At 38.8% G+C, this 26,232-nt stretch overlaps 1 protein-coding gene across 6 annotated transcripts in view; it reads right to left on the bottom strand.

Annotated features, from left to right (window-relative positions):
• Positions 1 to 26,232, bottom strand: part of KIAA0232 (KIAA0232 ortholog) — an 88,718-nt gene that overhangs the window by 49,004 nt on the left and 13,482 nt on the right. For all 6 annotated transcript variants that reach the window (XM_037742212.1, XM_017539106.2, XM_017539105.2 and 3 more), the window contains exon 2: positions 6,621 to 7,120. In XM_037742212.1, coding sequence (XP_037598140.1) covers positions 6,621 to 6,851 — 231 coding nt within the window. In that variant the 5' untranslated portion in view covers positions 6,852 to 7,120. The remainder of the gene's footprint in view (positions 1 to 6,620; positions 7,121 to 26,232) is intronic.

Here is a 26,232-nt window from a genome sequence, read left to right on the forward strand (position 1 = left end):
AAGGCACTACTTTGTACAAAGTATTTAGACAGGACTTTTTTGGGTGGTTCAGCACCCTACTCATTCCATATTTCCTTTGGAGAATCATCCTCTCCAATTCTTAGTCCTTGCCCTGTGATTCCAGCATTTTGGGAGGCCAAGGCGGGTGGATCACATGAGGCCCGGAGTTCGAGCTCAATCTGGCCAACATGGTAAAATCCCGCCTCTACTAAAAATACAAAAATTAGCCGGGTGTGGTAATGCATGCCTATAACCCAGTTACTCAGAAGGCTGAGACCAGAGAATCACTTGAACCTGGGAGGCTGAGGCTGCAGTGATGCAGTGAGCCAAGACTGCCCCAATGCACTCCAGCCTGGGCAACAGAGTGAGCGCTCCATCTTAAAAGACAACAGAGAAGGCAAGCTTAAAGACACAGCACTGATTTTACTGCAGGCCCTGGATCAAGTTGCCACCGGGGTCAGCCCTAATTCCCAGATATTTCAAGTTTTTTAAACCAGTAAATACTGCAAAATGTACTAGCTGTGTGACCTTGAGCAAGTTATTTAACCACTGTCAGTATCTCCAGCTATGAAATATGAATAATAACAGGATGGTGTAAGGAGGATTAAATGAGTTACTGTGAATGGAAAGCGGGTGCTTGCAGCAGCGGCTGGCACACAGCACATGATATACATGTGTTGGCTTTTACTATTACTTCTGTTTAAGCCACATTGAGCTGGGTTTTCTGTTACCATCAAAGACTCCTAATAAGAATAATACACATTGGTAGGCCAAGACGGGCAGATCACCTGAGGTCGGGAATTCGAGACCAGCCTGACCAACACGGAGAAACCCCATCTCTACTAAAAATACAAAAAATTAGCTGGGCATGGTGGCGCATGCCTATAATCCCAGCTACTTGGGAGGCTGAGGCAAAAGAATCACTTGAACCTGGGAAGCAGAAGTTGCGGTGAACCAAGATCATGCTATTGCACTCCAGCCTGGGCAACAAGAGGGAAACGCTGTCTCAAAAAAAACAAAAAAAAAAAAAAGAAGAAGAAGAATAAAGAATGCATTAAGTCAAGAACATCAATGTATAACAATACAAGAAAAGTTTTAATAAACTCTCAATTGGTAGTTTAGTTACCTTTTACCAAAGGAAAAGAAAGAATGCTTTCTAAATAGTAAAGACAGCCTCATCTGCTAGTATATCCCTCCCTACCTGTGACAGATCATGGGGAAATCTGCTGTTGACTATCAATCTAGCACAAACTCTAAGCAGGAAAAGTTAACTCCCACTTAAGTTATAATGTTACTGAAGCTCTTTTAGTCATTTCTGAGCAAGACTGTAAAATGTTCTAAACTAATGTGACAAGTGTGTTGTAAAATGTACAGAAACTAGGCTTAGCACTCCAGGTCACCAGTCAACGCACCTTGCCATGCTGTTCACTTTCAGGCTGCAGGAGCTTAAGACTTACTTTCGAGGTTTGGTTTGCAGACTGAATAAGGCAATCCTTACAAATGAAGTGGCTGGTGCTGCATCTTACCTGCTGTAATGTTCCTTGTGTGACTAGGCTACTGATTTTTAAAAGCTGGAAGGCACTGTAGTAGAATGTCAACTACCAAATGCAGAGGGAATAACTGAGGTAGAAAAATCACCATTTTTCAACTACCCAACTAATAACTGATTCGGGCAAGGAACATGAATGGATGGTAAAAGCGTCAAAGTCTCCCTGCACAGATGGCTTATTAGTTACAAGGAGAAACCTGGCAGACACCATCTGAACCAAGTCTGCATCTCCAAGAATAAGAGAATGCTACTACCATCAACGCACAAGCCAACTCTAACACAAGGAAGTATTTGGAAAAAACAAATTAAGGGATGTTTTGCAAAACTGGCCTGGACTCTCCAAAATTGTCAATGTCATGAGACGCAAAGGAAAAACAAGGAATGACTCCAGATAAAAGGAGATTAAGGAGATGTGACCAGTAAAGTCAATGGATAATCTCAAACTAGATACTAGATGAGGGGGAAAAAACTGCAATGAGAAACAACATTGGGACAAGTGAAAACTGAATACTGACGGTATATCTGACAACAAAGTTTTATCAATGCTAATTTTCCTGAATTTTGTGATTGTAATATGACTAAGGGAAAGTCTTTGATCTTAACAAGTACATGCTAATTTACTCAGAGAAGTCGGCATGAAGAGAAGACAGAAATAAAGCAAAAGTGGAAGATGAAGAGAAATGGCTTAAGGTGTACAAACGTACAGTTCAACAGAAGTCAGCTCTAATATTCAACAGTGTGGTAGGGGTTCTACAGCTAACAAGATTTACTGTATATTTCAAAACAGCTAGAAAACAATTCGAGTATTTCCAACACAAAGAAAAGATAAATGTTTAAGGAGAGATAACTCAAATACCCTGATCTGATCATAACATCTTATATACATGTATCAAAATATCACAATACCCCACAAATACGTAAAACTATTGTATATGAATAAAAAGAAAGCAAATGTGTGAAAATGCGAACTGGGGACTGAAGAGAGCATAAGTTCTCTGTACTATCCAAGCTGTTCTTCTGAGGTCTGAAATTATTTTTAAAAAGGTTAAATTTATTTACTTTTTAAGAGACAGGGTCTCATTCTGTTGCCCAGGCTGGAGTGCAGCAAATGACCACTGCTCACTGCAACCACCACCTCCCAGGCTAAAGTGATCCTCCCACCTCAGCCTCCCAAGTTGCTGGGACTACAGGTAAACCTCACAACATCCAGCTAATTTTTTTTAAGATGGGGTCTCACTATGATGCCCAGGCTGGTTAAAAATTTTAAGAAACATTAATATACGATTTCTGCCCATAAGGATGTTATAATCTAATGAGAAACAGAATACATTCCAGTAAATAAAATGAAAAGCTTTACAGTAAAATATTATCAAGTTTGGAAGAAGACATTTCTTTCGTTAGGCATTATCAAAGTTTCAGAGACAGAGATGATCTGAGCTTTGAAAGATGGGGAAGAAAAGCAGTTTATATCATATAAAAGTGATACAGAATTTCCTGATTATCTGAGAATATACTTCCCAGAGTGATCATGACAAAGAAAGAAAGAAAGAAAGAAAGAGAGAGAGAGAGAGAGAGAGAGAGAAAGAAAGAAAGAAAGAAAGAAAGAAAGAGAAAGAAAGAGAAAGAAAGAGAGAGAGAAAGAAAGAGAGAGAGAGAGAGAAAGACAAGACAAGACAGAGAGAGAGAGAGAGAAAGAGAGACGGGGGAGAGGTAGGGAGGGAGGAGGGAAAGAAAGAAATATTTGTGGAAATAAAACTAAAACTACTTGGCACAGTGATGATATCTCCATATTAGAAGGCAGTTGTTCTCTGGAACTACACCAGCCTACCACCCTAACTGTATTTATAATCCTGTCCAAATTAGAGGTTTATAGTTGATTCATCTTCAAACAAGACTAGGATCTGATCAGCTTTACTTCCTACCTTAACATCTTGCATAGCTGTGACCAAACTGATGGATAAAATCTGTTTCAGACTCAAGAGCACTGTGTGCTTGTTTTAGCCAAAACCAGAAAAGATGATGGGTCTTAAAACTGGCCGTTCAGGGCTTGACTTAATTCAAGGACTAAGGGGTGAGCAAAGATATGAGGAAATGAACACCCAGCAGTGGAGTGGTTTGGCCTCCACCTGAGGGGCTGTGTTACCACAGGCATGAGCCAGAGATCAGGAAAGGTGGCATACATCTCCACCCAGGTGTGTCAGCCTTGCTGTTAGCTGGAGTTCTCAATGACAGAAGCTAAGGCCCCTTCCATTCTCCTTACTCTTGCTAGAAGAGAACTATCCTTGGCTCTGTATCCTCTCTGCCTGGGGAGACAGTAAGCACATCTTCCCCTTGAATCAGGCATCTGGCTTTGCCACCTTTAATGAGGGACTATACCTTCAGGGAAAAGTAACTTAGGGGATAAAGGATCCTCAAATCATGTCTTATTAAAACAGGTATCATTTTTAATTTGACCTTCTTCATCAGCATGGGACTTGGCACACTCTGCTGTTACTTTGGACCAAGTAGAAAAGTATTTTAGGGCCTTTTATTTTCCTATGGATTCTCCTTGTAACTCCAGACATGTTACGCTTTCCCTAGCTTTTATCTGTCCTGTGTCCTGAGGAACGAATCAGAACTCTGGAGGGAGGATCAAGCACAGCTGCAGATACTGATAGTTCATCTTACCTCTGACCACAACCCCCTAGAGCTAGTAAAGAAACCAGAGGATTCACAAGTCTGATCAGACATGTGACTGATTATAATCTTATTAACATCTGGCCTGTTGTATCCTATATGTCCTATAGCACCTAGCACATACTTTGTGCGAGTAAATTTATTTGTGTTGATTACAAATTCTAGGCTCATACTGCTGACATACAACTCTAAGAAATGGGAGGTTAAGCCGGGCGCTGTGGCTCATGCCTGTAATCCCAGCTCTTAGGGAGACAGAGGCGGGAGGATAACTTGAGCCCAGGAGTTCAAGACCTGCCTGGGCAATACAGCAAGACCCTGTTCTCAAAAAAATAAAGAGAGAAGAAGTGGGAAGTTAAAGTCCTACTAAAAACTATTCATTCCAGCCTAGTCAACAGAGACATGTATATATATTTTTTAATTAGCTGGGTGCCAGGGGGCAGATGCAGGAAGACTGCTTGAACCCAGGAGATCAAGACTGCAGTGAATTATAATCATGCCACTGTACTCTAGCATGGGCAACAAAGCAAGACCCTGTCACCAAAAAAAAAAAAAAAAAGTTTCCTATGAGTACATGCTCACAATGAAGTACATAATTTTTGAATGATAAGAAATATTTTCCTCATTTCTGGAAGTGAAAGCGCTTCCATGTTTGTATATTTAACATCTTACTTGCCTGTAAAGGAGTATATTTGACATTTACCAGAAGGATGATAGCAAATAACAGAGCTTTGGTAAGGAAACTATATATTTGCTGATTATTAGGGTATAAGTAAATCCCTTCAAAACCTTACCTGACCTAATGCCAGCCAAGGAAGGCAGCAAGCAACCTGAAAGCAAGAAAAATGCAGCTGTGTCGATCTAGACATGAGAAACCCCTCTCATCAAACATGCTCTGTATAACTGAGGTATAAAAAACATTAAGCTGGCTGGAAAGAGTAGCTCGCATCTGTAATGCCGGCACTTTGGGAGGCTGAGGTGGGAGGACTGCTTGAGCCCAGGAGTCCAAGGCTGTCAGTGAGCTATTATCACATTACTGCACTCCAGCCTGGGTGACAGAGTGACCCTGTCTCAAAACAAACAAACAAACAAACAAAAATTAATCAACCTGGTGAAATCCTCTGTATGTATTATTTCTAGGACTTTGAGGTTTTTTTGTGTGGTTTGGAGGGGCAAAACCAATTTCTTCTGTCAATGAAACTCTGTTCCTGCTTTCAGTGTGAGCAACAATGGTTTAAAACAGCAACAAAAACTGCCCACAAAACACCTCCTTCTCTTTACTGTCTATAAAAACCAAAAGGTTTTATGTGAAATTTGTAAATAGAAGTCACCCAGAGCCCATTTATTCACGACTGATGACTGTGCTTCCCTCACATAGGCCTCACTTTCAGTAGCTCCTCTTAAGAATGAGACTGAGGTTAAGATTTTTTTTCAAGAACCTATATTTGGTTAGTTTCTCTCTCTCTCTCTCTCTCTCTCTCTTTCTCTCTCTCTCTCTCTCTCTGTGTGTGTGTGTGTGTGTGTGTGTGTGTGTGCGCATGTGAGAGAGAGACAGGGTCTTGCTCTGTTGTCAAGGCTGGAGGGCAGTGGCGCAATCATGGCTCACTGAAGCCTTGACTTCCTGGGCTCAAGTGATGCTCCCACCTCAGCCTCCTGAATAGCTAGGGACTATAGGCGCATGCCACACCTGGCTAATTTTTTGGTACTTTTTGTAAAGACTGGGTTCTATGTTGCCAAGGCTAGTCTCAAACTCCTGGCTTAAAGACATCCTCCTGCCTCGGCCTCCCATAGTGTTGGGATTACAGGTGTGAACCGCCATGCCCAGGCAAATTTCTCACTATAAACTCAGCACCAAAGTCAAATAAAATGTGTAATGACTGACTTACATGGTGACACACAGTGACTTATGGCAAAATTGTATGTTTTATTGAACTTTAAGTCTACTGGTTTGTCATACACACTAACAAAGCAGTTAAGCATCATTCTCACTGATAAAATATTAAATTTGAAATGGTAAGTATAATAGACACAATGTTTAAATATCTACTGAAAATGTGTGAGTTTTCTAAATAGTAGAAATCAACATTGTAGAGCACTGCTAATCAAAAGTAGCAGGTCATCAAACTATTACCATCCCATGACAAGATCTGGAGTCTAGGCCAAAATGTCATCAACACTGAGAAAGTCTAACTATGAAAAAAATAACTGCACTAAACAGCGTGCTTAGTGACGCAGGTTGATTTACATTCCAAGGCAATCTTACCATCTTGTCACCGACAGGTGAGAAGTTTGCACACAACACATGAATAGCCCAGTTCTAAAGTATGAAAGCGCTCGTTTAAGAGGAATGTATACAGATATCATCGGTTTTCGCAAAACACTGAAAATCTGTAAATACCTGTTCCTGCAGGTCGTAGTCATAGCTGTCATGCAGCAGAAGACTGAGGACATACCGAGTGTAAATCATGGCATCAATGCCACATTTCTCGAGCTCTTGTCCCAGCCAGGTCTGCACTGGACCCAAAGCATGAAGCAGAGACATTTCAGAAACAGACACAGGGCCTGGATAAGAACTTGAGGAGCTTTCAGATGACAAACCATCCACAACAACTGTACAGATAGGGTACATGAATTTAGGTTGCCGACATCCTTAAAATGTGAAGCATTTTCTGCAGTTGATATTCTGTTGGTATCTGGAGGGGATTTTCACTCCAGTAGAAAGGAGAGATGCTTGACATGTAGGAGAAGCATTTATTTTGGCTGGTAGTCAGCCACCTAAAACAGACTTTCCCTCTTCAGGCATGACCAGTCAATCAACATCCTGATAGCAACACACATGTAGATGGGATTTTCTACTTTAATTTCACATTGAGGCCAAATGGAAGTCTCCGGCAGAACCTACAAAAATCAGAGAGGAGAAAAAAGTACACATTATATATAGATAATAATAAATTATTGACCTTTTAAGGAAAAAAAATCAAATGAACTGTCCTTCTTTATCAAAATATTTTTGGTATCTTAGAACATTGATTTTTTCCCCCTATAATCTTTGACATTTTATACTTCTAAAATGAAGCCAGGCACCAGGGTACCTCCCTGTATACCAGGCAACTCGGAAGGTTGAAAAAGGAAGAATGCTTGAACACAGGCGTTCCAGGCTGTCCTGCACCATGATTATGCCTGTGAATACCCCTGCACCCCAATGTGGGCAACATATTGAGACCTTGTCTCTATGATTAATTTTTTAAAAACTTAAAACAACACTGTGAACTTTTAAAAGCTTAGTATCATTTAAAATAAACCAAAATTCAGAAGTTGATGCTCTGCTTCTGCTCAATTTCACCCATTTTTTGTTATCTCAAGATTGGACTAGTAAAATTTTGTTTCTGTAATGCTGAAAGAACTTATCAAGTAGCAAATCACTAGCTCATATCTAAGTATAACAGAAATAAGTAGATAAAGAGTAATTTCTTTGAAACATTGGGGTAAAAAAATAGTGCTTTAAGTTTTATACAGGTAATCAATTACTTTGTAAGGCTCCAGACTTTAGGACTGGTCATCTCTGATTTCACACAAATTAAGGTGGAGCACCAATCTGTTTCACAGCCAGGCTACAGCAGGCTACACTGTTAATATCTGTCGAAACTTTTCTTCTTATATATGTAGGCTGAATTTCTTAGTTTTTATGATAGATGACACACTTTTAGCTTAACAGCTTTCCTCCCTAAATTAACATACTTTCAATATGTGAAAGTAATCTAACAATGGCTTTATTAAATCACAATATTCTTTATATTAGAGTTCTGCCTAATTTACAAACCACTAGAAAATGAAAACTGTTACATGAATTTTAACAAACAGTAAGAGGGCTACCAAAAATTACTTTCAAAGTATTGTTAATAAATGTTAGTAAAAGCATCAAGTCAGAATGACAAATGCTATTATCCAAAGATTTAAGACTGAGTTTCTTGCATTTTATCTATCACTATGCAGTAAATTTTACAGACATTAAATATAAAGAAAACAGTTTTAAGTTCACCAGAGGACTAAGTTACTAGATCAATGGGTCACTAATACATATTTTGCTACTTTTTAAAAATCCTCTCTACTATACTGTCTTTTCTGAATTATGAAAACTAGATAAATTAAAGATTTTTTGTAACTTTCACCAGCTGAACTTTTCCAGCTGACTTTCAAAACATTTTCCATAAGTCATTTAACATTTGGATCTCAGGATGCCAGAGAGATCGTCAATTAAATAATACACTCAATTCTGAAGATGTCACATGAAGCAAATTGACAAGTTGGTTATCATTCAGTGAAGATTAACCAAGATGGTGTGAAGACTTGAAGCAATGTTTGAAGGAACCAAGTGAAAGAATCTAAGGCAGCCTGAATTCACAGGAAAAAAATATGAGAGAGCTGCATAGAAAAAAACACCAGAGATTGCAAAGGGTTGCCCTCAAGCATTTAGCAGGGTAGAAACTGGTGCATGTGAGGAACTAGCCAAGATGCAGGAAAGGATCACCCAAAAGAATAGAAGCAAACAGCTTCTGATGCTCAACAGGGCTAGAAAATGTGCCTATTTCCTACCAGCCAGGCTGGAAAACCTCACAATTCAGAGGACACTGGGTAGTCCAGAAAGGTCTTGTCTTAGTTAAGTGGAGGAATAAATAGCTCTACACTAGACACTGCTCTGGTCCTAAGAAATCTTGATTCAAGACCCCAAATGACCAGATTGTTTTGAACTAATTTCCCCGTGGTCCCAGAACAAAGCTCAAGGATATTTATTTATTTATTTAGAGACAGAGTCTCACTGTGTCACCCAGGCGGCAGTGCAATGGCGTGGTCTCGGCTCACTGTAACCTCCACCTCCTAGGTTCAAGCAATTCTCCCACCTCAGCCTCCCAAGCAGTTGAGACTACCAGCGTGTGCCAGCACACCCGGCTAATTTTTGTTATTTTTAGTAAAGACGGGGTTTCACTATGTTGGCTAGGCTGATCTCGAACTCCTGACCTTGTGATCCACCTGCCTCAGCCTCCCAAAGTGCTGGGATTACAGGCATGAGCCACTGCGCCCAGCCACTCAAGGGTGTTTATAGGAACACCTGAGAAGGTAAAATTTACAATGTCTGACATTGATTCAAAAATTAGCAGGCATGAAAAGAAGCAAAACAGAAAGGTAGTAGAAATCTGAAGAAAAATAAATCAACTGAAATGACCCAGAGTTGACACTGAAGTTAGAATTGAACAGTTATTACAATAATATTCCATCTGTTTGAAAAGCTAAGTAGAATATGAAAGATAAAACCTATCACCTCTAGATAATATCTAGAGATGAAAACTATAATGTTTGAGATAAAACAATACACAGCATGAAACTGATGGCAAATTAGACATTTTAGAAGAAAAAATTACTAAAATTTAAACTACAAAATAAACTATATAAATGAAATAGAAGAACTGCTAAAAAACGAACGGCACACCAGTGAGCTGTGACAACTTTAAGAAACTTAATATACATGTAATCGATGTCTGAGAGGAGAAAGAAAAAAAAAGTGAAGCAATGACAGCTGAAAAAAATTCCAAAATTGATCAAACTAAAACCTACAGAACCAAGAAGCTTAATGAACTCCAAGTGTAAGAAATATGAAGAAAATGACTCCTAGAACACTATAATGAAAGCACTCAAACTTGTGACCAACAGAAAAATTTTAAAGCACTCAGAGAAAAAAGGAACATTAAATATAACAAACGAAAAATAAGTATGACATCAGATTTCTTGTTGGAAACAATGCAAGTGAGCAGATAATGGAGCAAAAACTTTAAAGTACTAAAAGAAAAAACTGTTAACTTAGAATTCTACACTCATTAAAAATGTCTTTCAAAAAGATACTTGCACATGCATATTTATGGCAGCACAATTTGCTACTGCAAAAATATGGAACCAGCCCAATGCCCATCAATCAATGAGGGGATAAAGAAATTGTGGGATATGTATATATACACCATGGACTACGACTCATCCACAAAAAGGAACAAAATAATGGCATTTGCAGTGACCTGGAAAGAACCAGAGACCATTATTCTAAGTGAAGTAATATAACCAAGCTTTGTATGTTTTCAGTCCGAAGTGGGAGCTAAGCTTTGAGGATCCAAAGGCATAAGAATGACAGCAGTGGACTTTAGGGACTCGGAGGGAAGGGTGGGAGAGGGGTAAGGGGTAAAACACTACGAGCTGAGTAGAGTATATACTGTTGAGGTGATGGGTGCACCAAAATCTCAGAAATCACCACTAAGGAACATATTCATGTAACCAAACACAACCTGTTCCCCCCAAAACCTATGGAAATAAAAAATAAAAATAAAAAGCAAAAAAATTTTTAAAAAACTTTCAAAAATGAGAGTGAAACAAATACTTTTTCTGATATGCAAAAACTGAAGGTATTTATCACCAGCAAATGCTATCATTTAAATATCCCCTCCAAGTCTCACGTTGGAATTTAACTGCAATTGTGATGGTATTAAGGGGTAAGACCTTTAAGAGGTGATTAGGTTACAAGGGATCCAACCTCATATCACAGTGGTGGGTTCCTGATAAAAGCGTAAGTTCAGCCCATTTCTCTCTGTCTCAAGCACTCTCACCTACTCTTACCCTGCTCATCACGTGATGCTTCCTGCCACAGCATGACCCTCACTAGATGCCAGTGCCATGCTTTTGGACTTCCCAGCCTCCAGAACTGTGAGCCCAATAAACTTCTATTCTTTATAAATACATAATCTGTGTCATTTCTGTTATAGCAACAGAAAACAGACTAAGAACAAAATATGGATTCAAGGGAACAAAGAGCACCAAAAATAACAACATCTTATTATTTAAATGTCTTTAAAAGATAATTGACTATTTAAACAAAAATAATATAAAACATTATGGAGCTTGTATTTAACAACATAAATATAAGTAAAACATAAACCAACAGTAGTATAAAGGCCAGGAGTGGAGAAATGTTAAGAACACTATTATAAGGTTCTTGTATGAAATGGTATATCTACTATCACTTGAAGACAAACTCTGATAACATAGCTGTTAATAATAATGAATGTAAATGATCTAAGCACATCAATTAAAAGGCAGAGATAGACTGAATTTTACAACATCAAGACCTAATTATATTCTGCCTATTAAAAAACCTTCCACCTAAGTTTTCCCACAGAATTCAAATTTATTTTCCTAAATGTCAATCTGGTAGATGTAGCCTAAATGTGCAAGCTTTCCCCCAAATTTCTCTACCTGCTCTACCCAAGATATGGTTTTTTTTTTAACTTTTATTTAAGATTCAGGGAGTACATGTGCAAGTTTGTTACCTGCGTATGTTGCATGATGCTGAGGTTTGCGGTATGAATTATTCCACTGCCCAGGTGCTGAGTACAATACCCAACAGTTAGTTTTTCAACACCTACCTCCTTCCTCCCTCATCAGTACAGCAGTCTTCAGTGTCTACTGTTGTCATATTTACATCCATAGTAACTGATGTTTAATTCCCACTTGTAAGTGAGAATATTCAGCATTAGATTTTCTGTTCCTACATTAGTTCACTTAGGATATTATCCTCCAGCTGCATCCATGTTGCTGCAAAGGACATGATTTCATTCCTTTTTCATGGCTGCATAGTATTCCATGGCATATATGTACCACATTTTATTTATGCAATCCACTGTTGATGGGCACCTACGTTGATTCCGTATTTTTGTTAGTGTGAATAGTGCTGTGATGAAACATATGAGTATATGTGTCTTTTTGTTAAAACAATTTCTTTTCTTTTTGAGATGTACCCAGTAATGGGACTGCTGGGTCAAATGGCAGCTCTGTTTGAAGTTCTTTGAGAAATCTCCAAACTGCTTTCCACAGTGGCTGAACAAATTTACATTCCCACCAGCAGTACATAGGCTTCCCTTTTCTCTGCTTCCTCACCAGCATCTGCTACTTCACATCTAATAACAGCCATTCTGACTGATGTGAGATCGTGAGTCATTACGGTTTTGATTTGCATTTCTCTGAAAATCAGTGATATGGAACATTTTTTTCATACATTTGTTGCCTGCTGTATGTCATCTTTTGAAAAGTGTCTGTTCATGTCTTTTGCCCACTTTTTAGTGGGATTGTTTTTTTCTTGTTCTATTAAGTTTCCTATAGATTTCGGATATTAGACCTATGTCAGAGGCATAGTTTGCAAATATTTTCTCCTATTTTAAGTTTGCAAATATTTTCTCCTATTTTGTAGGTAGTCTGTATATGAAAGGGCATATCTCTTAATACCGTACACTGTTTACTCTGTTGATAATTTCTTTGCTGTACATAAGTGCTTCAGTTTAATTAGAGATCAACTGTCAATGTTTTTGTTGCAATTGCTTTTGAGGACTTAGTCACAAATTCTTTCCCAAGGTCTATGTCCAGAATGGTGTTCCCAGGGTTTTTTCCTAGGGTTTTTATAGTTTCAGGTCTTATATTTAAAAATCTATAATCCATCTTGGGTCAATTTTTATATATGCTGAAAGGCAGAGGTCTATTTTCATTTTTTTGTATATAGCTAGTCAGCTATTCCAGCATCATTTATGGAATAGGGAGTCCTTTCCCCATTGCTTATTGTTGTCAACTTTGCTGAAGACTCAATGGCCACAGGTATAGGCAGGCCTTTATTTCTGGGTTCTCTATTCTGTTCCACTGGTCTATGTACCTATTTTTGTACCAGCACCATGCTGTTTTCATTATTGTAGCCTTATACATAGTTTGAAGTCAGGTAACATAAAACCTCTGGTTTTGGTGTGGTTTTTTTTTTTTTTTTTTTTTTTTTTTGGGGGTTTTTTTTTTTTTTTTTTTTTTTTTTTTTTTTTTTGCTTGGGATTGCTTTGGCTTTTGAGGCTGTTTTTTGGTTCCATATGATTTTTAGTATAGTTTTTTTTTTTCCCAACTCTGTGAAAAACGACATTAGTAGTTTGATAGGAATAGTGTTGAATCTATAGACTGCTTTGGGCTGTATGGCCATTGTAACAATATTGATTCTTCCAATCCATGAGCATAAATATTTTATCATTTGTTTGTATTATCTACGATTTTTTTTTTTTTTTTGAGACAGGGTTTTGCCCCTGTTGCCCAGGCTGGAGTGCAGTGGCACAATCTTGGCTCACTGCAACCTCTGCCTCCCAGGTTCAAGTGATTCTCCTGCCTCAACCTCCCAAGTAGCTGGGATTACAGGCATGTGCCACCACACCTGGATAATTTTCTAATTTTAGTAGGGACAGGGTTTCTCCATGTTGGTCAGGCTGGTCTCGAACTCTTGATCTCAGATGATCCACCCACCTCAGCCTCCCAAAGTGCTGGGATTACAGGCATGAGCCACAGTGCCCAGCCCTGTTATAATGATTTTATAGTTCTTCTTGCAGAGATCTTTCACCTCCTTGGTTAGATGTATTCCTGGGTGTGTGTGTGTGTTACAAATGGGAGTGTTCGCTGAAGAAACCACTGAGCTAGCGTCAGTCCAGGGAGTGTATTCTTGATTTGGTTCTTGGTCTGAACATTATGTGTGTATAAAATCAACTCCCACTTTAAATACAAAAACACAAATAGGTTAAAAGTAAAAGGATAGGGCTGAGCGCAGTGGCTCACGCCTATAATCCCAGCAATTTGGGAAGCTGAGGCAGACAAATCACCAGGTCAAGAGATCGAGACCATCCTGGCCAACATGGTAAAGCCCCTCTCTCTACTAAAAATACAAAAATTAGCTGGGCATGGTGGCACACACCTGTAGTCCCAGCTACTCAGGAGGCTGAGGTTGCAGTGATACAAATGGCGCCACTGCACTCCAGCCTGGCAACAGTGCAAAAAACCCAAGGTGATTAAGTGCAAAGGAGGAGGAATATGGAAATACAATGACCTCTCTTTGCTGTCCAGTTTTCTGCTTGTTTTAGAACATAGACATCTGCAGAGCAGTCTCCATACATTTAAACTACATTATCCCCAAGCAGTCCAGAGATAGAGCTCGGTACATACATATTCCTGCAGCTGTATGCCTAGTATACAACTGTAAGCCATTTTAAGGACCTTAGGATTAAAAATAGCCCTGGTCCAATGAAAATTATCCTCCAAAGGCTAGAACAAGTCTATGCAGGCTTTGGGGTCAATATCAACATTGCTTTGTTCTGCACAGCAGTGACAGCATGGTGGAGTGACGCAAGAACAGCTGTTAAGCCAGGCTCACTCCTACAGCGGCCCCCAGGAAACCCTGTACTAAGTTTATATACATGCCACTCTGGGTCTCCAGGAGTCAGAGGCCTAGGCATGGGAGTTTATAACCAGCCCAGGGACTAAACCAAATTTTTGAAATGAAAGCATTTAATTCTTTATTTAGTCTACCTGTTTTCAGAGTGATATAATAAACTCCAAATGGTTTGTCCATTAAGGGGGAAAAAAAACAACGGATCTAAGCACTTACATTATTATATAATACTTTCCCAACAAGTAGACAAAACACAATGCCACACTTCACACGAGTGATTTAATAATGGTTTTTAGGAGCAATGAGGAGTTGTTTTGAAGAAGTTCACAAATCTTCCCAAAATCTCACCCCTATGTAACAGTGTTGTGAGAAACATGATACCATCTCTTTATGCTCTTTATGGCACATATTACTAAAAATAATTCAAATTACAACTCCCATTAGCGTTCCTAAACAGTTATTTAGAGTATATTAACAGCATTTCTTATAAGCTATAAGAGACATACTGTCTATAGTTCAGTTTCTTTAGTGTTCCAGTACAGCAGACATGTGGCTAAGTTAATTTAAATATTATTATTTCCCTTTTCTGTAATACGCTGTAAATAATTTTAGGTGTGATTACAACATGTGAAAATTATTTCAAAAAGCATATTCCTCCTGACATGGCTGCATAAATACAATTTGTGGACTGTTCTCTCAAATTACTTTTGTTACAGCACAACTTATCAAAAAGAACAGCAGACAGTAAACAGTCACAAATTGGGCTTCTCTGGGCAAAATGTAAAATGTGGCTTTTGCGGAGAAAAATCCAGGCAGCTCTATTCAACTGATATATTCCCTTGCTGAAATGGTCGTTATTAGCACCACAGCACTTCTTTCTTTCTTCTCTTGTTTATCGTATATACCTTCACTATCAAAGTTTTAAAGTATTTTTAAAATATAAAAATAGAAGTAGACACATACATAATTTCAGCATCTAATATTCACTGTATTTTGGTGTGCTTATTACTAGTGCTTTTTCCTTTGCATAGGACTTTAATTTATTATTATTTGAGATGGAGCTTCGCTCTTGTTTCCCAGGCTGGAGTGCAATGGCGCAATCTCACCGCAAACTCCGCCGCCCAGGTTCAAGCAATTCTCCTGCCTCAATCTCCCGAGTAGCTGGGATTAGAGGCACGTGCCATCACGCCCGGCTAATTTTGTATTTTTAGTAGATACGGGGTTTCTCCACGTTAGCCAGGTTGGTCTTGAACTCCCGACCTCAGGTGATCCACCCGCCGCAGCCTCCCAAAGTGCTGAGATTATAGGTGTGAGCCACCGTGCCTGGCAAATTTATTATTATTTCTACATATTAAATAATACCATACATATATTTTTGTATTTTTTTTTCACCTAGCATTATATCATCCCCATGGTGTTCTAAGACCTTTACTGCACTGTCCAATATGGTAGCCACTAGTCACATGTGGCTATTTAAACTAAAAGTTCCTTAGTCACACTAGCTACAGTTCAAATGCTCAACAACCACTAGTAGCTAGTGTGCAAATATAGGACATTTCCATAGTCACAGTTCTACTAGACACCACTGGTTTTGACTCTCTCCTCTCTAAGAAATGACTATGTTGAGCTTAACAAAGACTCATTAACTCTTTCAATAGTTCATATGCCCCTCCCCATGCTCCAGTAGATTGTCCAAGACACTATCCAAAAGACAGGCTATGTCGAAATAACACAATCTACCCAGAAGGAACTGTTTGAGAGAACTGGAGAACATCTACTTTATGTTTGATAGGTCTCAAATTTATTTCAATGTAATCGTGGAAGGTTCAAAGACAAAGTCAGACTGTGTGGAATAACAAGAAAACTAAAGCTTACTGACAAAGCAAAGAGAGAACTGAGAATAATTAGGGCAAGGCGTCAAGAACGAAGTGAAAGAAAAGGTTAGTTAAAACAGGGTATGCTGCGGAAACAACTCGCAAATTGCAGTAGCCTAACACAAAGGTTTATATCTTAAAAAAAAAAAAAAAAAAAAAAAAGGCCAGGTATGGTGCCTCACTCCTATAATCACAGCACTGTGGGTGGCTGAGACAGGCAGACTGCTTGAACTCAAGAGTTCAAGACCAGCCTGGGAACATGGTGAAACCCCATCTCTACCGAAAAATAAAAAATTAGCTGGCACCTGTAGTCCCACCTACTTGGGAGGCTGAGGTGGGAGAATCAATGGAGCCCGAGAGGCAGAGGTTGCAGTGAGCTGAGATCATGCCAAAGCACTCCAGCCTGGGTGACAGAGCAAGAACCTGTCTCAGAAAGAAAAAGAAAAATTTACAGGGTACATGTGCAATCTTGTTACCTGCATAGACTGCAGAGCAAGTCAGGGTTTATGCAATATCTGGCTCTCCATGTCTGGCTTGTGCCTTATCACTTAAGATAATGACTTCTAGTTCCATCAGTATTGCTGCAAAAGACATGATTTCACTCTTTTTTTTTTTTTTTAATGTCTGAATAGCATTCTATTGAGCGTATATACTGCATTTTCTTGACCCATTTATTCACTGATAGACACTTGGTTGATTCTATATCTTTGCTATTGTGAACTGTGCTGCAATACACATATGAGTACAGGTATCTTTCCGACATGTCCTTTTCCTTTGAGTATCTACCCAAAGTAGATGGTGGGATTGATGAATTGAATGGTCATTCTATTCTTAGTTCTTTGAGAAATCTCCATACTTCTTTTCCACAGAAGCTGTACTAACTTACATTTCCACCAAAAATGTTTAAGAGTTCCCTTTTCTCTGCATCTGTGCAAATATCTATTTTTTGGTTTTTTTTTTTTTTTTTTTTTTTTTTTTTTTTTTCATTTTTTTTTTGGTTTTTTTTTTTTTTTTTTTTTTTTTTAAATACAGCCATTCTGAGTGTGATAAGATGATATCTCATTTCGTTTTGGGTTTTCATTTCTCTGATGATTGGTGACACTGAGTTTTTCTTCATATATGTGTAGGCCATATGTATGTCTTCCTTTTAAAAAAGGAGACATGTTCTTTGACCACTTTTTAATGAGAACTTGTTGTTTTTATTGTTAAAGTGCTTGAATTTCTTGTATATTCTGGATATTAGTTCCCTATTGGATAAACAGCTTGCAAATATTTTCTCTCATTCTACAGGCTGTCTCTTCAATCTGCTGATTATTTCTTCGGCTCTGCAGAAGCTTTTCAGTTTCATTAAGTCCCATTTGTCTATTTCTGTTTCAGGTGTCTGTGTTTTTGAGGTCTTAGTCACAAATTCTTTGCCTATACCAATGTCCAGACGAGTTTTCCCTAGGTTTTCTTCCAGCATATTTATAGTTTTGGGTCTAACGTTTAGGTCTTTAATCCATCTTGAGCTGATTTTTTGTATATGGTGAAAGACTGGGGTTCAATTTCATTCTCATGCATAGGACAATCCAATTTTTCCAGCACCATTTATTTAAGAGTGTCCCTTCTCTGGTGTATACTGTTATTGGCTTTGTCGAAGATCAGTTTGCTATAAATATGTGGCTTAATTTCTGGGTTGTCTATCCTGTTCCATTGGTCTATACATCCATTTTTACACCAGTACCATGCAGTTATGGTTACTATAGCCTTGTAATATAATTTGAAGTCAGGTAATGTGATACCCCCAGCTTTGTTCTTTTTGCTCAGGGTTGCTTTGGCTATTAGGGCTCTAGTTTGATTTCATATGAATTTTAGGATTTTTTTAAATTCTGTAAAACATGACATTGGTATTTTGATAGGGGTTATATTGAATCTACAGATTGCTTTGGGTAGTGTGGTCATTTTAATATTAATCCTTCCAATCCATGACCATGGGATGTTTTTCCATTTATTTGCCATCTACAGTTTCTTTCATCAGTGTTTTGTAGTCTTCCTTGTAGAGATTTTCATCTCCTTGGTTAAATGTATTCCTAGGTAACTTAATTTTTTTTTATAGCTATTATAAATGGGACTGACTTCTTGACTTCTTTCTCTGCGAGATCTTTATTGGTATACAGAAACATTACTGATTTTTGTACGCTGATTTTGTATCCTGCAACTTTATTAAATTTATTTATTAAATCTAGAAGGTTTTTTGGTGGCGTCTTTAGGTTTTTCTACATATAAGAGCGTTCATTGGCAAACAGGGATATAATTTGACTTCAAAATCCCTTTTTACCTAGCAGGGGTAAAGCTCACCTCAGATAGTTTACAAGACAGGAAGGATAAAACATTTGGGCCCAAAGGGAAGGGGGAAATGTATACATTTACAACTGAAACAAACATTCCTCCTTCCTTGCAAAAGATAACAAAATAGCTAGCAAACAAAACACAAAAACAAGATAAAACAAAATAATTATTATGAAATTCTGAATGCTTTTAGAAAAATTGTTGGAAAAGGGATGAAACAACTAAATTCTTTAAATTTAAAAATTTCAATTAGGAGAAACTGAAGCATCTACACATTAAGAAATGCAAATTTCAAAACCCTAAGTTTACTTGGAAAAAAATTAAAATAATTTTTACACTTTTTGAAAATGCAAAAAGCTCCAACACGATGAAACCCACTTAAGTCAACACTGAAACATTTTATCATATAAAATACTAGATCATAGTATACCAAAACAATTTTTCAACATGATACTGTAGCTCCTTAAAGATGTCTGGGCATATAAATTCTACAGCTTTCAACTACTCAACTCAAAACCACAAAGTGATCTATAGTCTGAGTTTCAATGAGTGGGGGAAAGGTAACATGAAATTCTGTAACTCATTTAAGACAGTGAGTTAACTATTTTAAATTACTATAAAAGTCATAGCCAAGTAATACAAATTACAGTTCTCCAAAATGGACTTAGGTCACAAGCAATACTTCAATAATGGGTTTGTATCTTTAAATTCTATATGAAATTCTATATATCTAATTCTATATGAAAATTTTATATGGATTATCTGATTCACATCCCAATGCTTAAAAATTTTAAAGAGTCCAACTAAAATTTTCTGTTTGATTATGCAAAAAGGTATATACTGGAGAACTCAGAATAGGATCAAAGTAGTGTATGTGTTCATTTCTCATCCATTAATTACATGCTTCCAACATTAAATCAAGCCTTTAGATACGGTTCTTTTTGTTTGTTTTGTTTTTGAGACAGTCTCACTCTGCCGCCAGGCTGGAGTGCAGTGGTGCGATCTCGGCTCCCTACAACCTCCACTTCCTGGGTTCAAGCAATTCTCCTGCTTCAGCCTCCCAAGTAGCTGGGACTACAGGCACACACCACCAGGCCCAGCTGATTTTTGTATTTTTGTAGAGATAGGGTTTCACCATGTTAGCCAGGATGGTCTCAATCTCTTGACCTCATGATCCACCCGCCTCTCCGAAAGTGCTGGGATTACAGGTGTGAACCACTCTACAGGCCTAGCCCTAGATATGATTCTTAAGATAACTATCGTAATTCTTCTGACCCTAGGAAGATATTTAAATAAACAGTATCATCATTTAAAGGATAACCTGCTAAACAGTTTCTCCAAAATATATTCTGGGTGATATAAAAATATATTCCTTTGCTATAAACTTCTTCATTCTGCATAAATTAGGGAAATACCAAAGCTGAAACAAGGGCAGATTTGTTTATTTCAGGACATCATGAAACTTTTAATATGCTAATATGCATCTGGAACCTCCAAGAAGGAAACAAAGTAGTAGACAGCATTCATTCATTCATTTATTGACCCCTTTTGCTTCTCTGGAACACAGCCTGGGATATAGGAGACGTTCTAATCAGGAAGAATTTTCCCCAAGGTCCAAGTTATTAATATAAAGCATAGATCACTTGACCTGAGGTCTTTATATCCTGAATTCCCAGGATTAAAAAATTAAACTGAAGATGTAATTTAGGAATGAGATAATTAATTATATCCCTCTACTTTTCTTTCCTTTAAATAACTTGTATAAATTGTACTATTCTATACAGTAAATCAATTAGTATTCCCTTTTATATGGTATCAGAAACTTCCACATTCTCCCATTTCCCACTATACTTAGGGACTTACTGGTTGTCTTCATTCTCAGTGCATTCTCTGGAACGGTTACAAGGGCAGAGTCCACCGTGCCCTGCCTACATCAGTGCACACTACTTACGCAGCCAATTTAATATCAAAGATGTACTTACCATCATTAAGATGATCTTAGGTTTCTTTACACTTTACAAAGTAATCAGTTTTTAGTGGACCAAAAGACAGTCGTCTGAGAATGGGATGTTAATGGCAGAGTTTCTACTAGGCAATGAACTCAACTGGTCAGTGGCTCTAAAACTGCGGATGGCAGTGTATAGCACACTAGTGTTCATGGACCAGAACAAGAGGGAGCACTCCAGGAGCTGGTGCAGGAAGGCCAGATAGAGCAGGAATACCTGTATTTAACGAACATTTGCTAAGTTTTGGGCACAGTTGCTAAAAACGTTAGAAATGCTACCCAGTTTAATTGTACTTTGAGGCATCCTTGAATCTGGGAAACACACTGAGAATTCCTACTAGCTTTTAAGCCAAAGCTAGCATTGATGTTTATCTATCTTATGGAACTCTCCCTAAAGTAATAAAATAGATATATTTCTCGTTCCAATTTTAGTATGTGTGCTGCTGAAGTGAGCACTAGATATATTTCTCAAAACCTCAAATACAAATACTTTAAAGACAGTAACATTCTCAAAAATACATTTTAAATACTCAGCAAAGTATCATACTTAACAATGGTGAAACATCTTGGACTCGAATTTTATGTTAAAAACCTTTCCCCTCAAAAATGACTATTTGCAGAGCCCTATAAGGATATCTCCTTAAAATTTCAGACATGTTCAAGTCACAAATATTATGTTACAAGGTAAATGTAAAGGAAGAAAATAGGCAGTAAAAATATACACTTTATGGCTCTAAAAAGCAAAAACAAACATGGAAGAAAAACAGCTAACAATCCAAACATTAAACATAAAAATCAACTTCTAAATGACTCATGTTAAATATAAAATTGGTTATTCCTTTTTTATAAATTCCGGTTAAGTTCTCTAGCGTGAAATTCTTGATTTTGAGGTTAGTAACAAGTATTCTCTTTAAGTGAGTATGAAATTAGACAACTCTAGAAAGAAAGACGTTATTATACTTGAAATTTTAATCAGGGTAATCTTATCCAAAGTGAATCAAGCATTTTCTAACTACCAGTAACTATATAACTACTAGAATCTCCCAACTATTACCTAACTACCAGTAACTAACTTGACAGTTATGTTACAGACCCTTGAACATTCATGTTTCCATGTCTGTCATTCATGTCGGACAATCTCAAAGATTTGTGTAATTGATACAAAAGTCACCCCCTACAAATCGTTCTCCTTCCTTGTCTTCTCAGTCTATATTTCCAACTACTCACAGAATATTTGCATTTGAACTTAAGGGAACTGGGCTTCAATTTATGTAAGAAAGTCATTTTTATTTTTTTTCAAGAGATAAGATCTTCTTCTGTCATCCAGGCTGGAGGTGCAGTAGTACAATCGCAGGTAACTACAGCCTAGAACTCCTAGGCTCAAGTGCTCCTCCTACCTCATCCTCCACAGTAGCTGGGACTACAGGCACGCACCCACCACACCTGGCTAATTTTTTTTTTTTTTGTAGAGATGGAGTCTCAGCATGTTGCCCAGGCTGCTCTTGAAGTCTTGGCCTCAAGTGATCCTCCCACCTCAATCACCTAAAGTGTTGGGATTATAAGCATAAGCCACTGCTCCCAGCTATAGGCACTCATTTTTTATTATGACCCTTCTTTCAACCGTCTGTCATTCTTTCCTTCCTGGGGAGAACCTCATACCAATTAATTTCATTATTCTGTGCTCCTTACAACATCAACCCACCACACCTTGCTCTATACCTGAATCACCACTCTGTATTCTATGTTATAGCAAAATCCCCTTTCTGTCTTTATGTCCTTTGGGAAAAGGTGAAGATGAAGCATTCTGGTTGGAGTCAGCTTCCACAAGAAGAAAAGGTTAATTGTGCACTGTAACTCTCTTCGTACATAGACACACACACATATCACACACGTGATTATTCAGTAAGGGGGGTGGGTAAGGAGTGGGGTGAGAAGAGTCACAGAGAAAGAAGAAGAGACTTACCCCATATTTCTCCAGAAGGCCAACCAATAAGTCAAATGAAGTAAAAAAAAATTTCTAAGAAAAATATTGTCCAGCTGTGGCACACTGTGTTGTACAACCCAGAGCCTCAACTGAAGGGCATGCAGCCCCAGCTGCTGAGAGTGATCTGCCAGCCCTTCGAGTCCTGCCGTGGCCACAGAAAACTGCCTCACCAACATCTTGCCCTTTTCCTGGCAAGTCATCCTGACCAACTGAGGGTGTACAGGCCTGGCTACCCAGCCCAACCCAGGGTGGCTCCAAAGGGCTATTCCAATGGGGTTGGCCAAGACTATGCTACAATTGGGCCTGCAAGGTAGCTCAACTTCTCCATCCCCTGAGTCTGGACCCTTTGGACAAGCCCTAATCAACATTCTGCATGCTAAATTGTCTGTATCTGCTTCCCAAAGCACCTACTTTCTCAGAGAACCCAGCTTGTGACTTTCATAAAGGAACTAAAAGCCCCATCAGAATAAAAAAAATTTAAAAAAAGGCCAAACAACTAACCTCAAAGCAAAAACCACATGTGTAAAAAACAGAATTCTTAGTCTCTATAAGAGTCTTTCTAATAGTTATATAGTCTAGGGCCATCCCATCCACCATTTTGACTTAAGGCCAAGTGGATACATTCTAGCAGATATGAATTTTTTATTTGTTATATCTCAATTCCTCTGACAGACCTAGCTCTAATGAAAAGACATGAATTGAGGGAAATGAATCACAATTTTAAAGAAATTGCTTACCCCCAACTTTAATACCTGCTGTGGACTGAACTGTCCCCCAAAAAGATTATGTTCCTTACTCCATTACCTGTGAACTTTACCTTATTTGGAAATAGGGTCTGTGAAAATGTAATCAAGTTAAAATGAGGTCGTATTAGATTAGGATCCACCTAAAATGGATTAGAGACTCTAATTCAATGATCTGATGTTCTTATAAGAGAGAAATTTGAACAGAGAAATGCAGGGGAGAATGCCATGTGAAGACAGATGCAGAGACTGCAGTAATGGACCTGCAAGCCAAAATACCAAGTATTGCCAATAACCACCAGAAGCTAAGAGAGGGGCATAGACCAAGTTCTCCCTCAGAACCTCCAGAAGGAACTAGCCCTGCTAACACTTGGATTTTGGACTTCTGACCTCTAGAACTTTCTGTCGTTATAAGCCATCCATCAAAGTTTGTGGTACTTTATTATAGCATCCCTAGGCAACAAACACAGCACCTCTGACTTCCTCCCCTACATCTGACGAAACTGCATTTATTCTTGTGCAACTTTCATCTTAGTAAAAAGTACACAGCGGCTGGGAATGGTGGCTCATGCCTGTAATCCCACCACTTTGGGAGGCTGAGACAGGAGGATGGTTTGAGCCCAGGAGTTCGAGACCAGCCTGGACAACATACAGAGGCTCCATCTCTACAAAAAATAAAAAATTAACCGGGCATAATGTCACATGCTTGTGGTCCTAGAGACTCAGGAGGTTAAGGTGTTCATTTGAGCCCTGAAGGTCAAGGGTGCAGTGAGCTGTGATCACGCTTCCACACTCCAGCCTGGGCAACATCAAGACCCTGTCTCAAAAATAAAGCACGTAAGTGAGAAGAAAGAAATGGGTTGGTGTCAGCATCAGAAGCATGACATATTTAAGCTCAGAGAGGGATCATCTAACCTAGTGTTGTTCAAATACTTCTCAAAGTAGTAGAAGCCAATACTACGCTACACAGGTGAAGGTGGGACAGATGAGAAGCAGGGGATGGCCAATTCCGATCTTCCCTTCACCTTGACCCCTGGCTCATGCCTTAATTACCTAGGCTCTCTATAATTATTTTATTCCTTGCTCACTTAATCAACATCTGCGTACTTACTCAGCATTGAACGTTGCTTTCACAACATGAAAAAGCATGAGCTAAGCCAAATCTCCCATTTCACGGATTAAGAAATTTAGACACGTATTTCAGGTCCCACAAAGAGTCAAAACCATGGCCGCCATGTATGTGCCCTACCTGCAAAGCTGGTGCCCTTTCTATCACACTATTCACTCCTCATCTAACATTATAGCCTTTCCTTCATACATTTTTCTTTTTTCTTTCATTTTTTTTTGTAAAGACACAGTCTGGCTCTTGTCACCCAGGCTAGCTGGAGCACAGTGGCGCAATCATGGCTCACTGTAGCCTAGAATTCCTGGGCTCAAGCAATCCTCCCACTTCAGCCTCCCAGGTAGCTGGGACTACAGGCATACACCACTATACCCAGTTGTTTGTTTGTTTGAAGAGATGAGATCTTGCTATGTTGCCCAGGCTGGTCTCAAACTCCTGGTTGCAAGTGATCCTCCTGCCTTGGCCTCCCAAAGTGCTGGGATTACAGATGTGAGCCACCTTTTTTCCCTGCATTCTCCAGTTTATCATATCCTTCTTAAAGTTTTTAGTTTTGTCATTACCGTTCACTGTCCCTACAGGCCTGGAGGTATTTTGAGAAGATGACAGGCATGAACCTCAAGACAGAAAATGGCAACCAGCTCTGACCCCACTTTAGCCAATGGCAAAATGCCAAATGCCACCTGATCCTTTTCGACATCATCTTCTGCCCACCCTGACAAGGCCCAAGCAACTTCCACTCCCAGAGGAGTTTCAGTTTCCATAACAGTTTCTATGACATGGCTTGGGAAAAAACTGTTAGAAACACTGCTCTTAAATGTACAAGTGTGTTCTTTGGGAAATGGCATAATAAAATATGGAGAAAAAAAGTATAATGTCTAAAGAGAAAAAATATCTGCTGACACTACACTGATACAGCTACCAACATATTAAAAAGCCTATATGCTGCATGAGGATGGCTCTCCAGCTGACTGCTGTCAGTTCATGTCCCACAGCCTGGTCCTCAACTCCATGAGACGATCAGGACAGAAGGCAGTGCCAAAGGATGACGACTGACATAACGAGGTGACCAACATGTAAACCAGAAAACCAACAATAGAAACAAAGCCCTCCAGTCATGGTAGCTAAGTCCACTCAAGGAGCCTACCTGAACATTCTTAAAGGTACCCTAAAGAGCTTAGAAATAGCAAAAGGAAGGTAAGATATTCTTACCTTAGTGTTACTAAGTGAACATTACAAGATGAAAGAAAATTTTAAGTGCCAAATTACCTTCTTGCATTAACTGTGTCAAATCTTATAAATGTGTGGTTTCTTTCCTACTATCACAATTAATTCCTCAGAGAGGTTCCATTACAGCTTTCTTTAAACAGGTGGCATGAAACTCACTTAAAAAGAACAATATGGGCCAGGTGCAGTGGCTCATGCCTGTAATCTCAGCACTGTAGGAGGCCGAGGCAGGCAAATCACAAGGTCAAAAGTTTGAGACCAGCCTGACAAAGATGGTGAAGCCCTGTTTCTACTAAAAATACAAAAATTAGCTGTGCGTGGTAGTGTGGCCTATAAACCCAGCTACTCAGGAGGCTGAGGCAGGAGAACTGCTTAAACCCAGGAGGCGGAGGTTGCAGCGAGCAGAGATCGCACCACTGTACTCCAGCCTGGATGACAGAACAAGACTCTGTTTAA

The sequence above is a fragment of the Cebus imitator genome, unplaced genomic scaffold (genome assembly GCF_001604975.1).
Source record: "Cebus imitator isolate Cc_AM_T3 unplaced genomic scaffold, Cebus_imitator-1.0 Scaffold117, whole genome shotgun sequence".
Classification (NCBI taxonomy): domain Eukaryota; kingdom Metazoa; phylum Chordata; class Mammalia; order Primates; family Cebidae; genus Cebus; species Cebus imitator.